Raw genomic sequence first — 12,500 nt, 5'->3', positions numbered from 1 at the left:
TGTTTCTTTTTTTCTCTCATTGTGGCTTTATTAATCTATCTTTTATCTTTTATTTGTATTTTATTGTTATGTTATTTAATGTAGACCTAGTCTTTCTCTGCAAGCAGATGTTATCTCGAGACAACGTTGCCACTTATATCCTCTTATGCAGGATTTCTTCTGTTTGGGGGAAAATCGACTGTTTTTCTCTAGTTCTCCCTGTCAAGGGAGTACAGGTATGGATTATCCGCCAACTTTCCTCACCCAGATCCTGCTCTCGAGCGGGATATTTGGTATGATATATATATATATATATATATATATATATATATATATATATATATATATATATATATATATATATATATATATATATATATATATATATATATATATATATATATATATAATTTGGTTTACCTAAACTTATTAGTGCTGAAATATGAAAAAGATGATCATAGTAACTCACAAACTCATTAGAAGTGATTACGTTTCAATCTGAATTTACTTTTTTCTAAAATAAGCCAAAACAAATATAAGTTGAGTATAAAAAGGCCAGACAGCTCATAAGGATATTTTTTGTCTACTGATGAAGAGGGGCAGAAAGGAAGTAGTAGATTTCTAACCACCACCAAATTCAGAGAATTGTGCCTTGTCCTTAAGTCTTCATTTCTTTTTGTATCCTCTAAGAAGGACCTACATATAGCTGGGAAGATAACGTCTAAAATGTGTAGCTTTCGGTACAGAAGATGAACGGCTGGACAACCTATTGAACCAGGCCAATTGAATCAGCAACAGAAACATAGGATGGTCCAAACATTATCTATGTGACTGCGTGTCCTTGTTAACTCGAACCCACAAAAGTTCATCCTAGTAGCTCAAGTAGTTCATTCTGGTTGCTCATATAGCAGCCATCTGCAGTTGCCTTTGATCAACTCTAGAGGTGTTCAATGGGGCAAGTTGATCCAATGGGTCAAGAGTCGGTTTACATTTTAACGGGCCTTGGTGTAAAGGGTCGGGCCGGGTCGGACGATTATAGGAATTAGTGCGAAATTTTTTTTACCACTTTTTAAAAATATTTATATATATATATATATATGGGTCGACTCAACGGGCTATGAAATAGAATAAAAAAACCATTTTATAAACTTTTAAAAAACGAGTCAAAATGGGTCGGACTTAAACGGACTTTGACCATCCTGGCCCATTTAACATTTGACATGACCCACCCCAACCCAACCCATTTAAAATTTGACTCAACCCGACCTGGCCCATTGACACCTTTAATCAGCTCTTAGAAGTTTTAGCCATCCATTTTCTTTCCTCTGCCCAATTCTCAAGCGTCTGGGCCAGACTGACTAATCGCAATCCACGGAAGAGAAACGATGGACACAAGCAATACCTACAGCATAATGTTCAACATAGGATAGTTTATGCGACCAGTATTGTTCTAGACAATTCGAAAAACAATAGATTAAAGTAATAAGTAAATTTTAAGTAATGTTTAAAAAATTTTAAGTAAATTTTAAGTATATTAACCAGTCACAAGAAGTTACAGCAGTCAGGAATGAATAATCCTAACATGGGATTCTGGGATACAATCCAAACATGGGGAAGGAAACAACGCTAATATGCTTGCTAATAACCTAGATGCGTTGAGTGGGCCAGCGGCAACTGCCTTAGCACAACGAGTTAATGGCGTACCTCAACAAAATCGACCATTGCATCAGCAAGCATCACAAGGCGGCCAGGCTTTGCAGCAACAAATGATCAAGCAGCTATTACACGATTATACTGGAAATAATGCAATGGGACAGCAGAAAACCCTTGGTGGGCAAAACATGAATCCAAATGTAACCATTACCGGTTTGGGATATGGAAACAACGGCACACCAGCTACACCTGCTGCTGGAGGCAGGGGTCCAATAGTGAATTCAATCAGAAAGCACTGGAAATGCCACCAAATTTGCATTTGACGGAGGATATAGTTCCGGAATTTACACATGATTATTCCGATAATGGGTTTTTCAGCAGTGATCTCGACGACAATACGGGATTCGTATGTAAATGAGATTATTGCAGAGCAGACAACTAACTGGACGATTGTAGATTCAATCAAAAGCTTTGTTTAAAAATCCACAACTATTGCAATCATCTTCCCACAAAAAGGAACGGATTTCAATATGTAACCATACATGTTATTATCCTGAAAAATATGTCCTTTAGTCCTGGGCAATAAGCAGCTTTGTTATCACCTGAGCACTCAGCCCCGGTCGCTGATTAGGCCGCAAAATGAAATGACTGTCGATTTATGTGGTATTAGAAAGAGGAACTCATTTGATCCGACCTCTATGTACAACCCCAAAACGCCCATAGTTGACTCACAAAAGGAAACATTATCATTGACAAAGGACAATCGAAGATAAACTTGTCATTGCTCACACTAGAAACAATATTCGATGATGTTAAAGAACTCACGAAATTCCATCCAAAGCAAACTCCTTGAGCAACATTTCCAATTTGTCAGATAACCCAGCTACACGATATCCAGTGATCAACAAATCAAGAGTTGATTTTTTGAACTCATATGAGCCCTTTATATGCTCCAAAAGCAACTCCAGTCTGTCATAAGCACCTCGCCTGAAGTATGATCGAATCACAAAATTGACATCCTTATCTGATTTGAACGATAACCCGTGTTTCAGCATCCTTCCAACAGCATATTCCATATCATCTAAACTATCTGCCTTTGCGTGCATACCTATGATCCCGTAATGCAATCGGGATAGAACTTCTGGGCTTGCGTTTGAAGCCGTTAGTAGTTGAAGAAGCTCCTCAATCATTTCAGTTTTGCCTAATTTTGAATATAGATCTGAGAGCCTGTCTGCCATATATGCACTGACTTCCCATTTATTATCAATCATGTAGAGCAAAAACTCCTTAACTCTACCAAGATCCTGCTGTTCACACAAACCATAAACCATATTGTCCAAAATGCTCATGTTCGGAATAAACCCGGATGACATCATTTCTTTAAAATATGATTCAACAATATCGAAATTTTTTGTCCTAACACAGCCTAAAATTAGTGGTTCATATGATTGCAAATCAGGTGCAAAACCAGCAGCTTTTTTTGCTGAGGCCCATGCTTTCATAGCCTTGACGTTACCCACCTTTGCATACACTGCAATGAAAGCGTTATAAGTTTTAGAATTCGGTTTATAGTCTTCTGACCTGTCCATCACCTCAAACAAGCTGAGTGCAGTCATTTCATTTCCTACTGACATTGAAACTGAAATCAACGAATTAAAGATATCTGAGGTAGGTTTCAACCCAACAGACTCCATTGCCACAAATATACGAGTCGCTAGCTCAAAATTGCTAGTTTCTCTACAAAGAGAGATAAGCTCATCATATAACCCCTGATCTCTCTCCTTGTGTTCCAACAATTTCTCTAATCTCCATTCAAGTACCTATGAAAACCATAACTAGGTATAAATTAAAGCTAACAATAGTTGAAAGTCAATAAAAACCGCCTAAACAATAAATTGAAAACAAAGATAGAGGATACAACAATACAATACTAACATCAAAAAGCCAAAAAGCTACTCTTTGCAGAATATTCAGAATCAATGACTATACATTAGAGACCAAGCTAGTTAATGAATATGGATCATAAGGGGAGGAATTGAGCCACAACTCCCCCTCAAAAATCTGTAAAAAATTACTATCTTAAATTTTTTTTTTTCAATTATTACACTTCTCCTTTTATCCAAGAGCTTTTTGAGAGAAGTTTAAAACTAAAAATAAACGCTCTACATATTGAGTCACAACACTTGATGGGTACGTTTGTTAAATGATTCTGCCAAACAGCCAAAAAAAAAGTGTTTGGTAAATTGCTTCTAAGTCAACTAAAAAGCTCCTATTCAAGTTAAAATCAAAAAGCTACAATAACCGGTTTTCTCATTAACTTTTGGTGTTTTGATCCACGTTTCTCCAAAAAACTGCCAACACCCGAACTAGGTTTTACAAAGCATCTCCATAACTAAACAACTCTCTTAATCGGTCATTACTTCCAATTTGGTTAAACTGGCAAACAACTCCCACCAAAAGCCATTTACACTGTCAGCATAACATAGCTTAAATACCCTGAACTCCTTCGTCACAATTTTTTTTATGCTTTTAGGGCATGCTTTTATTGAGCATGCTTTTGGTAAATATTTAAGGGGAAATAAAAGTCAAATTATACGAATAAAGATAAGTAAAGGTGAATGAAAAGAGTTGAAAGATAAAGAATATGATGGTATGAAAAAAGATAAGCATAAGGAAGATGATCAACCTTATTTTGGGAGAGAAGTAGGGAAATTTATCCCCTCAATCCCACTAGGGTTATTTACTCCCAAAATGAGGGAATTAATCCTTCCATTTCTTCTCTTTCATCCCTTTACAACTATTTCTTACCTTTTAACAATAATATTTTCTTAGTTTTCTACTCCAATAACCTCATTTTTTAGTTTGACTATCATTTCCCACATAAATATTTATTTCCAATACAAACATGACCTTAATATGAAAAAAAAAAAAAACTGACCTCTTCTAGTCCCTCCAATAGTCCTACCTTCGCTTCTCAAACCATATAGAACAATACTGAAGTATATAGCAAGAATATACTGATTACCAAACAATATCTTAAGAACCAAATTCACTTATTACATTCCCACTTATACAAAAAAGATTTGTAGTTTTAGACAACTTCAATAAATGGGCTATTCTGAAATCAGAATCCAAGCCTTCCAATCATGATAATCCCCATAAACAGTAAAAATCATAACAAAATTGAAAAAGAAAAAAGACTTGAAATTAAGAAGAAAATAACTATACCAGGTTAGCCTTGTATGCGGAACAAGATTTGAGAGCAGCAAGAAAGGCATCCCACGAAAAGCCAAAGGATTTAAAGGTTGAATTTTCTTCAGAATTAAGAATGGATTTGATCTGTGAAGTCGGCTCTTTAATCAATCTCTGCAATAAATTGGTGGGAATTGAATGGTATCTGCAAAAGGGTAGAAGTGAATTAGGGAACTTGCTTGAAATTTGAGGGGTTAAAGATGAAGAACATAAACCCTTTTGTGTTGATGCTAAAACCCTTTGAACTACATTCATTTCTCCTGCATTCGCTTTCGTCTTCCCTAATTTTTGGTCTTACCCATACTCTTTTTAGTCTTTGCTCATCTCCCAAAAATTTAGGCAATTAGCCATGTGAAATTCTTAGTGATTATAAAAATAAAAGGATAATAATAAAATAAATAAAATAAAATGAATTACCAAAAATCCCCCTATAAGATTAGGGTGCGTAGTGTCATTTGCTATTCTCACAAATAATCGTGATTTACCTAGATTTATTTATTTGCTTTTTAGACGAAAATTAAAAAGTTAGTTACTTTGTTCTTTAGTGAAATATTCGATTTGTTTTTTTAAGGTGTTTTAATTGTTATTATCATAAAGAATCTTTTAATTTATATCATACTTTTAGACAAAAATAATGTTATTTATTGTTAATTTAATATTTTAATAATGCTTATGATTTTTACTAATTTTATTTTAATCTTTTTTATTCATTATGGTCCTAACCTGTTCCCAACTAGTTTTTATAAAAATATTCTTTTATTAGTTTGGATTCCCCATATTTTTTCTACTTTCTTTTAATATTTTTTTGATGTTTATGATTCTAATTTTTCCTCCATCCAATTTATTATTTAATAAAAGAATATATGCACTATCTAAAAGTAACTATTTTTCTTAATTTTCGTGAACATTTATTGTGAAAACTTCATTAGGAAACGAAGGGAGTATAATTTGCGAAATTAGAGGTTTATTAAAAAAATAAAATAGAACATAGAGAGAAAAAAAATCAAAGTCATGATTATAAATAGAAATGAAATTAATTAATTAAAAATGGTCTAAAATAAAAAATAGGGTAAATTGTCAATAATAAACCAACCTTCGCTTGATCCGGTGAAAATAAATCTACGTATTTTTTATTTTTAAATAAACTAACCTATTAGGTATATTTGCTAAAAATAAACCGAACTATTGTTTATAAGCATATTTAAAACTTCTTTGTAAATCAAAAATAAAAAATAAACAATAGTTGGGTTTATTTTTAGCAATTATATCGAATAGGTGGATTTATATAAAAATATACAATTGTTGAGTTTATTTTTAGCTGATGGAGCAAAGGTTGATTTTTTTTTACAATTTTCCCTAAAAAATAAGGTAAATCATTGGTACAATATTGATAAAAATAAAGTTTGATAATCTAAACTCCCTTAAAGATTCGGATGTCTGAGTGGGGGCAAAACTGTAATATGTATAGTCCGACTCATAGCGGTGGTAGGCAGAAAAAAATAATTCAAGTTTTGTCCGATGTAAAGTCGAAAAATGGATAATTTGAGCGAGTGTAACCGATTGCCATCCCTATCAGCCCAAGTGCCCATGGAGGTTATCATAGTCATAAGACTCATAACTCGTGCTCGATCGAAGCCTAAGGGTTACTTTTGTTCTCATCTTCATCCCACAATATTCTTCCATACTAGAAATCCCGAAAGAAAAAAGGATGATACTTTCTCAGCTTCCCAAACTTCAAACCCATTTCCTCCTTCCTCTAAAACCCAAAACCTTAACAACCCATCTCAAACCATCATCTCTTCTTCCATTTAACCACTTACCCATTTCCTCTCTCTTCTCCTCTTTATCCCCAACTCTTCCTACCCACAACCCCAAATCCCCAAATTTAGTTTTTGATGATGAAGATGAAGAACCCCAAATTGATGTTTCTATTGATAAGCTATTTGTACCGCCTGAAACTGATATTTCATCATTACAATCATTACCCAATTCAAAGAATTCAGCTTTTGGTGCAAGGATTTTGAAGGGTTCTAATATTGTACTTAGCAAGTATGCTAGTAATGCTCAAGTTTTTAATGCTGAGTTTGTTAAGAGTAGTGTTAAAACTGAGGAGTGTCCTTCTGATGGGTTGCCTGAGTTTGCTCTTGTTGGTAGGTCTAATGTTGGTAAATCTTCACTTCTTAATTCACTTGTTAGGAGAAAGAAGCTTGCCCTTACTTCTAAAAAGCCTGGTGAGTTGTTCTTATTTTCAGTCTTATACTCCTATCATTGACACTTGTTATGAATTTGGTAGTTATTGCATTGCTATTTGAAATGGGATTCGAAAAGTTGTTGATGACTTGAAATGGAGGTGCGTATGGTTTATGATTCTTGTGCAAATATGAAACAAAGCAATGATACCCTACAAATTTGCCCTTTGGATAATGTTAAATTTTCCAATAATCCTTGAATTGTAACGAAATTCACCAATTAGATTGTTTGTCATTGTTTGAGTATATAAAATATCCTAGGGACTCAACTATAAGCTTAAGCTTTTAGGGACTCAACTATAAGCTTAAGCTTTTAAGCTTTTGATTGGGTATGTTCTACTAAAAGGTCACACGTTCAAGCCTCAACCACTTCTCATTTAAAGTGGAACATTCATTGTGGGTATAAGGAGACTTCGCGTTGCATCCACACTTCTGATCTGAAGACTCTCGTGTGAAGGGTTTGCTAGAGTATATATAAGATATCTTGAGGCCTTAACTATCGTATTAAGCTTTTTCTTAAGTTGGTTCCTTGAAAGTCATGTCTATGATTGTTTTGTAGATACATTAGAATGATAATTTGCTTTTCGACAGTAACGTTGGGGTTGCAAACCTCGACTAGCCGGGAGCCACTTAATTTTGGGTAATAAAATGTTCTCATTGATTCAAGAAAATCTTGTTTTGCCATGTCAAATGAAGATGGTTATACCTTATAAATTGACTTTGCTGGGATAAAAAATTATGCTTAAGAATTGCAAAAGATTTGTTTACTGGTCAAGTTATTGTTGTTTGGAATATCAGTGTCATGTAATTTGTTGCAACTTGCAAAGGATGGATTTTATGGGGCTATCTTATTCTGATAAATCTAGCTCCTATTGAGTGTACAGCTCTATTGCTTGTTAGTTTTGAGTTGTTACTGCATTTAGATTATAGCATATTGAGTAATGTGCCTCAATTATCTTTACCAAGCTGCATGATCCGAGGCTAAAAGTTTGTTTTAGGGAGCTCCTTGTCCATTAGAATGATATAAGAGAGCTCAAATGTGAGCACTGAGCTGTATATCACATATTTCATGCTAATATCCTAAGAACTATAGTTTGAAGTATGTAAGGTCCATTCTGAGCTCTTTATTTAAGAGGTGTTTGGTTCATGGCTTTTTCCTTAGCTTTTTTATTGGCTTTTGGCTTGTTGGTTGCTTAAACAGTCAAAAAGTGTTTGGTAAATAACTTTTAAGTCAAAACAAAAAAGCTACTCTAATTAGCTTTTTTAGTTGGCTTTTGGCTTATTGACCCACTCGGGATGTTTTTGGTTTGCTTCATAAGGCGGAATGTTTGTTTCCTCAATAAGTATCTCACACAAATGGAGTTTACTTTGTGCTTTAGTTTGGCCGACTTAGTGAAAGTTAAAACTTGAAATTTTCTGCATTTGACTTAGATATGGAAAGATTTAATACCGTTGTTTGATCGTCATTATTTGCAGGTAAGACTCAATGCATCAACCATTTTCGAATCAATGATAGCTGGTACCTCGTGGATTTGCCTGGATATGGGTATGAAACTATCAATTGCAAATATAATTTTCTGCCATTGGTGTCATGTGGATCTTTTGACCATGTTTGTTCAAACAAAATATATCTCAGCCACCAAATTTCACATATAATTTTTTAAGAAACATCAAAGTGAAATTTTGTATTTTGAAGACATCATAGTGAAGTTTAGTATTTGAATACACCAAAACTTGGAAAACAGTATCTAAAACAAGGACACCCCAGGCCATTACTGTTATGTTGTCTGCCCCCAAAATTTTTGGAGAAAGTCTAAGTAACGGTTATTCATAAGGTTAACAAATCACCCTTATGTGATAGGATTTGATAGGGTGAGAGTTTTGTTATTTTAATATATATTTTCTAATTTTATTTATTTTATTATTATTATTCTTTTCGTCTTTATGTGGTGATTTACAAATCACGGTTATTGATTAGGAATTTTTCAAATTTTTGTATGTGGATGAAAGTCAAGGGACAAAGTCAAGTTTATCGAATATAAAATTTATGCATGAGATAGTAAAATTTTTGGCATGGGGTCAATTAACCAAATATAACACGGTTGCAATTGCGGTAATAGACATGGGATGCACTAAGTCGGTAACGGCAGTGATGCGTAACGCTAACTCTCGACCCAAAGCATGAGATATCGCTTGAAACAGCCCATAACGCACCTTTTTTACACGTTTACAATTTGTAAATATTCACTCTTTTTAAAATACTTTACATTGCAGCCAATTCGATGCGATTGGCCTTATTTTTTTCTTCATGTGCCGATTATATCAAATGTTTTTTTTCTTTTCTTGTGAATTTGATAAAATGCTGGTTAACACCACAAAATTTTCAAATCAATCACAAATAGCAATCAAAGATTCCCTAGAAGTAGACATTACATTGCCCGTGCATTTGCTTTTGCCCCGTTTATTTATCAACTATGGCAGTTGTAATTGTGCATGTGAACTAGGCTGCTCATAACTTTTGCATTCCGAACAGTTTTGCAGCTGCACCTGGAGAAGTGAGAACAGAATGGGATAAGTTCACCAAGAACTACTTTCTGCAAAGATCGACCTTGGTCTCAGTATTCCTTCTCATAGACGCAAGCATTCCTGCCAAGAAAATTGACCTTGAATATGCTAGTTGGTTGGGTCAAAATAAGGTTTGCCTTCTTATCTTTACCTTGAAAAGAAAAACGGTGTTATTTTTTGTTTCTCGTTGACGACTTTAATTGATGTTCCCTCTTCTCTTTGTTGACCTCTTTAAAATTTTTGGTCGTAAATTTGTGATCATGTGTACATGCTAGGAAGATATTCTAACTTCCATTGTTCAACTTGTGGCCACATGATTGTTTTCTGAGTGTTTGATGATTTCTCATGTTGATTTGTTTTGGTTCATGTAGCTGCCTAGATATTAGGACTAAGACTTTGGCGTTATTGTTGTTTGATGATTTACTGTCGTTTGCCTATTATTCTTCCAAGTTTCTGCATTCAGAACAGTGTCACATGATTCGCTAATCGTCTTGTGGATCGTGTATCGAAAAAAACTAATTATGGTCTATTTTTGGGGCTATTTTTAATTCTTCCAAGTTTTTACATTTAGAAGAGTGTCGCATGATTCGCTAATCGCCTTGCGGATTGCGAATCGAAAAAAGTGAATTCTTGTCGGTTTTATGCTATTTTTAATCAATTTTGAGCAATTCACGAATCTAAAAGGCGAACTAACAAGCGAATTATGTTTCACTGATTCAGATTTTCGTTTTGAAAAAGTAAAATACATTGCACAGTCATCATCATTAAATAAATGCAACAAATTTTAGGGGTAGAGGCATCTGGAAGGAATGGCTTAACCGAATATACAGTCAATTGCCCTGGCCTTGTTCCACTCCGTTCAATTTACATTGTCTTTTTTCATATCTAGATTCCGATGACATTAGTGTTCACCAAATGTGACAAGAGGAAAAAGAAGAAGAATGGAGGTAAAAGACCCGAAGAAAACGTGCAAGACTTTCAAGAGCTGATACGTGAGTTCTTCGACGCAGTTCCCCCTTGGATAATGACTAGTAGTGTAACCAATCAAGGCCGAGATGAAATACTATTGCACATGGCTCAACTACGGAATTATTGGCTCAAGCACTAGTAGACTAAAGATGCATCATCGTTCCTCAACGATTTGGCAAAGGTTTCCGTGCTCAGCAAAGATCCATCAAAGGTTAAAATCTCGTATACATAGTATTAACCCATTTGAGTAATTACTTTGCTCTCGGATTATGTTCCTCTCGAGCTAGTTACTTGTTGATTGCAGATGCTTAAAATTGCGTAGAAGCAGCCCTGCTCCGGATGCATTACCTTTTTCGACTGACCATTGTAGGCTATTGCTCTAGCTAGTAATATATTTTTTTCTGCCAGTGGTATATTTATGTATTAGTATTTAGTACTGTAAATGCACGCTTTTATAGTTCAAAATGCTGCTATATGGAATTGTATGTTGCAGGCTTGCAGCCATGGCATTGAATAGCTTTATCAATGAAACTAACCCTAGGCCCCAAGTCAAAAATCTTTCCATATTTGATCTTTTTGTTGCTGGGAATCCTTTTTAAAGGTTAATTGGAGGTCGAAAACAACTTTGTTGTTATCACTAATATGTGTCATGCGTACATCTCACCTTTGCAAATCGCATTTAGTTGTAAATCACTTAAGGTTATGTTTGAAAATGAGTATTTTGGTTTTAAATTGTATATTTTAATTATGAAATTATGAATAATTTGGAAATGATAAGATTTGAAAAGTCATTCTTAAATCTTCAACTCTAACTTTGTGAATTAACTCAAATTCAAATTTAATTTTTTTATCTGTTAAACACTACAAAAATTCAAATTTAAGTTCATACAAAGTATAATGTCGTACCAAAATTAATCAGTCAACAATTAAAGTAATTACATTATAAAAATTCATCCAAAATCATTTACATTGGGCACCAAAATTAATCGTCAATCATCATCTTAGTAGCTCTGCCTTGTATGCACGCTTGCAACTCTCCGTTGGAGCAATCAGAAACCACACATTTTGTTTTATATTACTTACACTCGTACATCTATGATCGACATAATTATACTTAATTATATTTTTTCTTTTATTAAAATTAAAATTGTTGAATAAAATGACGTGTTAAAGTGTCCTACCCATATTCAAGGGCAAAATTCTTAATTTACCCAATAATACTTTGTTTTGAGGAAAACACACATTCCCCTTCCTTTCCTTTTCCTCTCAAACAAACAATATAAGTTTACCTTCCATTTCTCTTTCCTCCCGCACTTCCCCTCTCTTTTTATTCTCTTCTCTCCAGAATTGTTATCCAAACATAATTCTAAGCAAATTTTAAAGCTTAGCTGAGAGCACAAAAACTTGTACCCATGTTTAGAGCTCTACAGAGAATACAACTCCATAAGGGTATTTCATATGTAAAAGCATACAAATTCTTATCACAAGAAACTTTCAAGTAACATGAATAAAACTATGTTGAAAATGTAGTAGATTCCACTATTTTGTCAACAATTATCTAAAACATAACACACGACTCAAAACCTTCAGAGTTGAGCAGATCTCATTACTAAAACTCTGCAGTTCTACAACAAATATCCAAAATTGAAAAAAATAACACAAACACAACTGTCAGCCCAGCAAAATATCTGCGACTATATTAAGATGCAGCTGCAACTTGCTTCCTTGGAGCGGCTTGAGTACCTGGTATCAACAAGACAATTATGTCTCCATTTTAAGGAGTAGCAAAATAAACGATATGATCCATGAGAGTCGGATGCTAAGGTGAATGAA

General features: G+C 34.2%; 3 protein-coding genes across 3 annotated transcripts in view; 1 reads left to right on the top strand and 2 right to left on the bottom strand.

The window, feature by feature from the left end:
• Window positions 1-1,470: 1,470 nt before the first annotated feature.
• On the bottom strand, window positions 1,471-5,213 carry LOC130802830 (pentatricopeptide repeat-containing protein At5g65560-like). The gene is made up of 3 exons (XM_057666917.1): window positions 5,100-5,213; window positions 4,861-5,029; window positions 1,471-3,452 (listed from the first exon to the last, which is right to left on the bottom strand). The coding sequence occupies exon 3, from the start codon at window positions 3,324-3,326 to the stop codon at window positions 2,454-2,456; it is 873 nt and encodes a 290-aa protein (XP_057522900.1). The 5' UTR covers window positions 3,327-3,452; window positions 4,861-5,029; window positions 5,100-5,213; the 3' UTR covers window positions 1,471-2,453.
• Window positions 5,214-6,407: 1,194 nt separating this feature from the next.
• Window positions 6,408-11,321, top strand: LOC130802828 (GTP-binding protein At2g22870). The gene is made up of 4 exons (XM_057666915.1): window positions 6,408-7,115; window positions 8,610-8,679; window positions 9,667-9,829; window positions 10,588-11,321. The coding sequence occupies exons 1-4, from the start codon at window positions 6,593-6,595 to the stop codon at window positions 10,804-10,806; spliced, it is 975 nt and encodes a 324-aa protein (XP_057522898.1). The 5' UTR covers window positions 6,408-6,592; the 3' UTR covers window positions 10,807-11,321.
• An 854-nt stretch (window positions 11,322-12,175) lies between these two features.
• Window positions 12,176-12,500, bottom strand: part of LOC130802832 (60S ribosomal protein L37-3-like) — a 3,110-nt gene continuing 2,785 nt past the window's right edge. The window contains exon 4 of the mRNA XM_057666919.1: window positions 12,176-12,410. Within this exon, the coding sequence (XP_057522902.1) occupies window positions 12,367-12,410 (44 nt within the window). The 3' untranslated portion in view covers window positions 12,176-12,366. The remainder of the gene's footprint in view (window positions 12,411-12,500) is intronic.

The sequence above is a fragment of the Amaranthus tricolor genome, chromosome 16 (genome assembly GCF_026212465.1).
Source record: "Amaranthus tricolor cultivar Red isolate AtriRed21 chromosome 16, ASM2621246v1, whole genome shotgun sequence".
NCBI lineage: Eukaryota > Viridiplantae > Streptophyta > Magnoliopsida > Caryophyllales > Amaranthaceae > Amaranthus > Amaranthus tricolor.
This window is presented reverse-complemented; position numbering and strand designations above follow the sequence as displayed.

Excerpts from the sequence above, each read along its gene's own strand:
- LOC130802830 (XM_057666917.1), bottom strand. The coding sequence starts at position 3,326 with ATGGAGTCTGTTGGGTTGAAACCTACCTCAGATATCTTTAATTCGTTG.
- LOC130802828 (XM_057666915.1), top strand. The coding sequence starts at position 6,593 with ATGATACTTTCTCAGCTTCCCAAACTTCAAACCCATTTCCTCCTTCCT. Across the intron at positions 7,116-8,609 it reads CCTTACTTCTAAAAAGCCTG|GTAAGACTCAATGCATCAAC; the intron begins GTGAGTTGTTCT and ends CATTATTTGCAG. Across the intron at positions 9,830-10,587 it reads GTTGGTTGGGTCAAAATAAG|ATTCCGATGACATTAGTGTT; the intron begins GTTTGCCTTCTT and ends TTTCATATCTAG.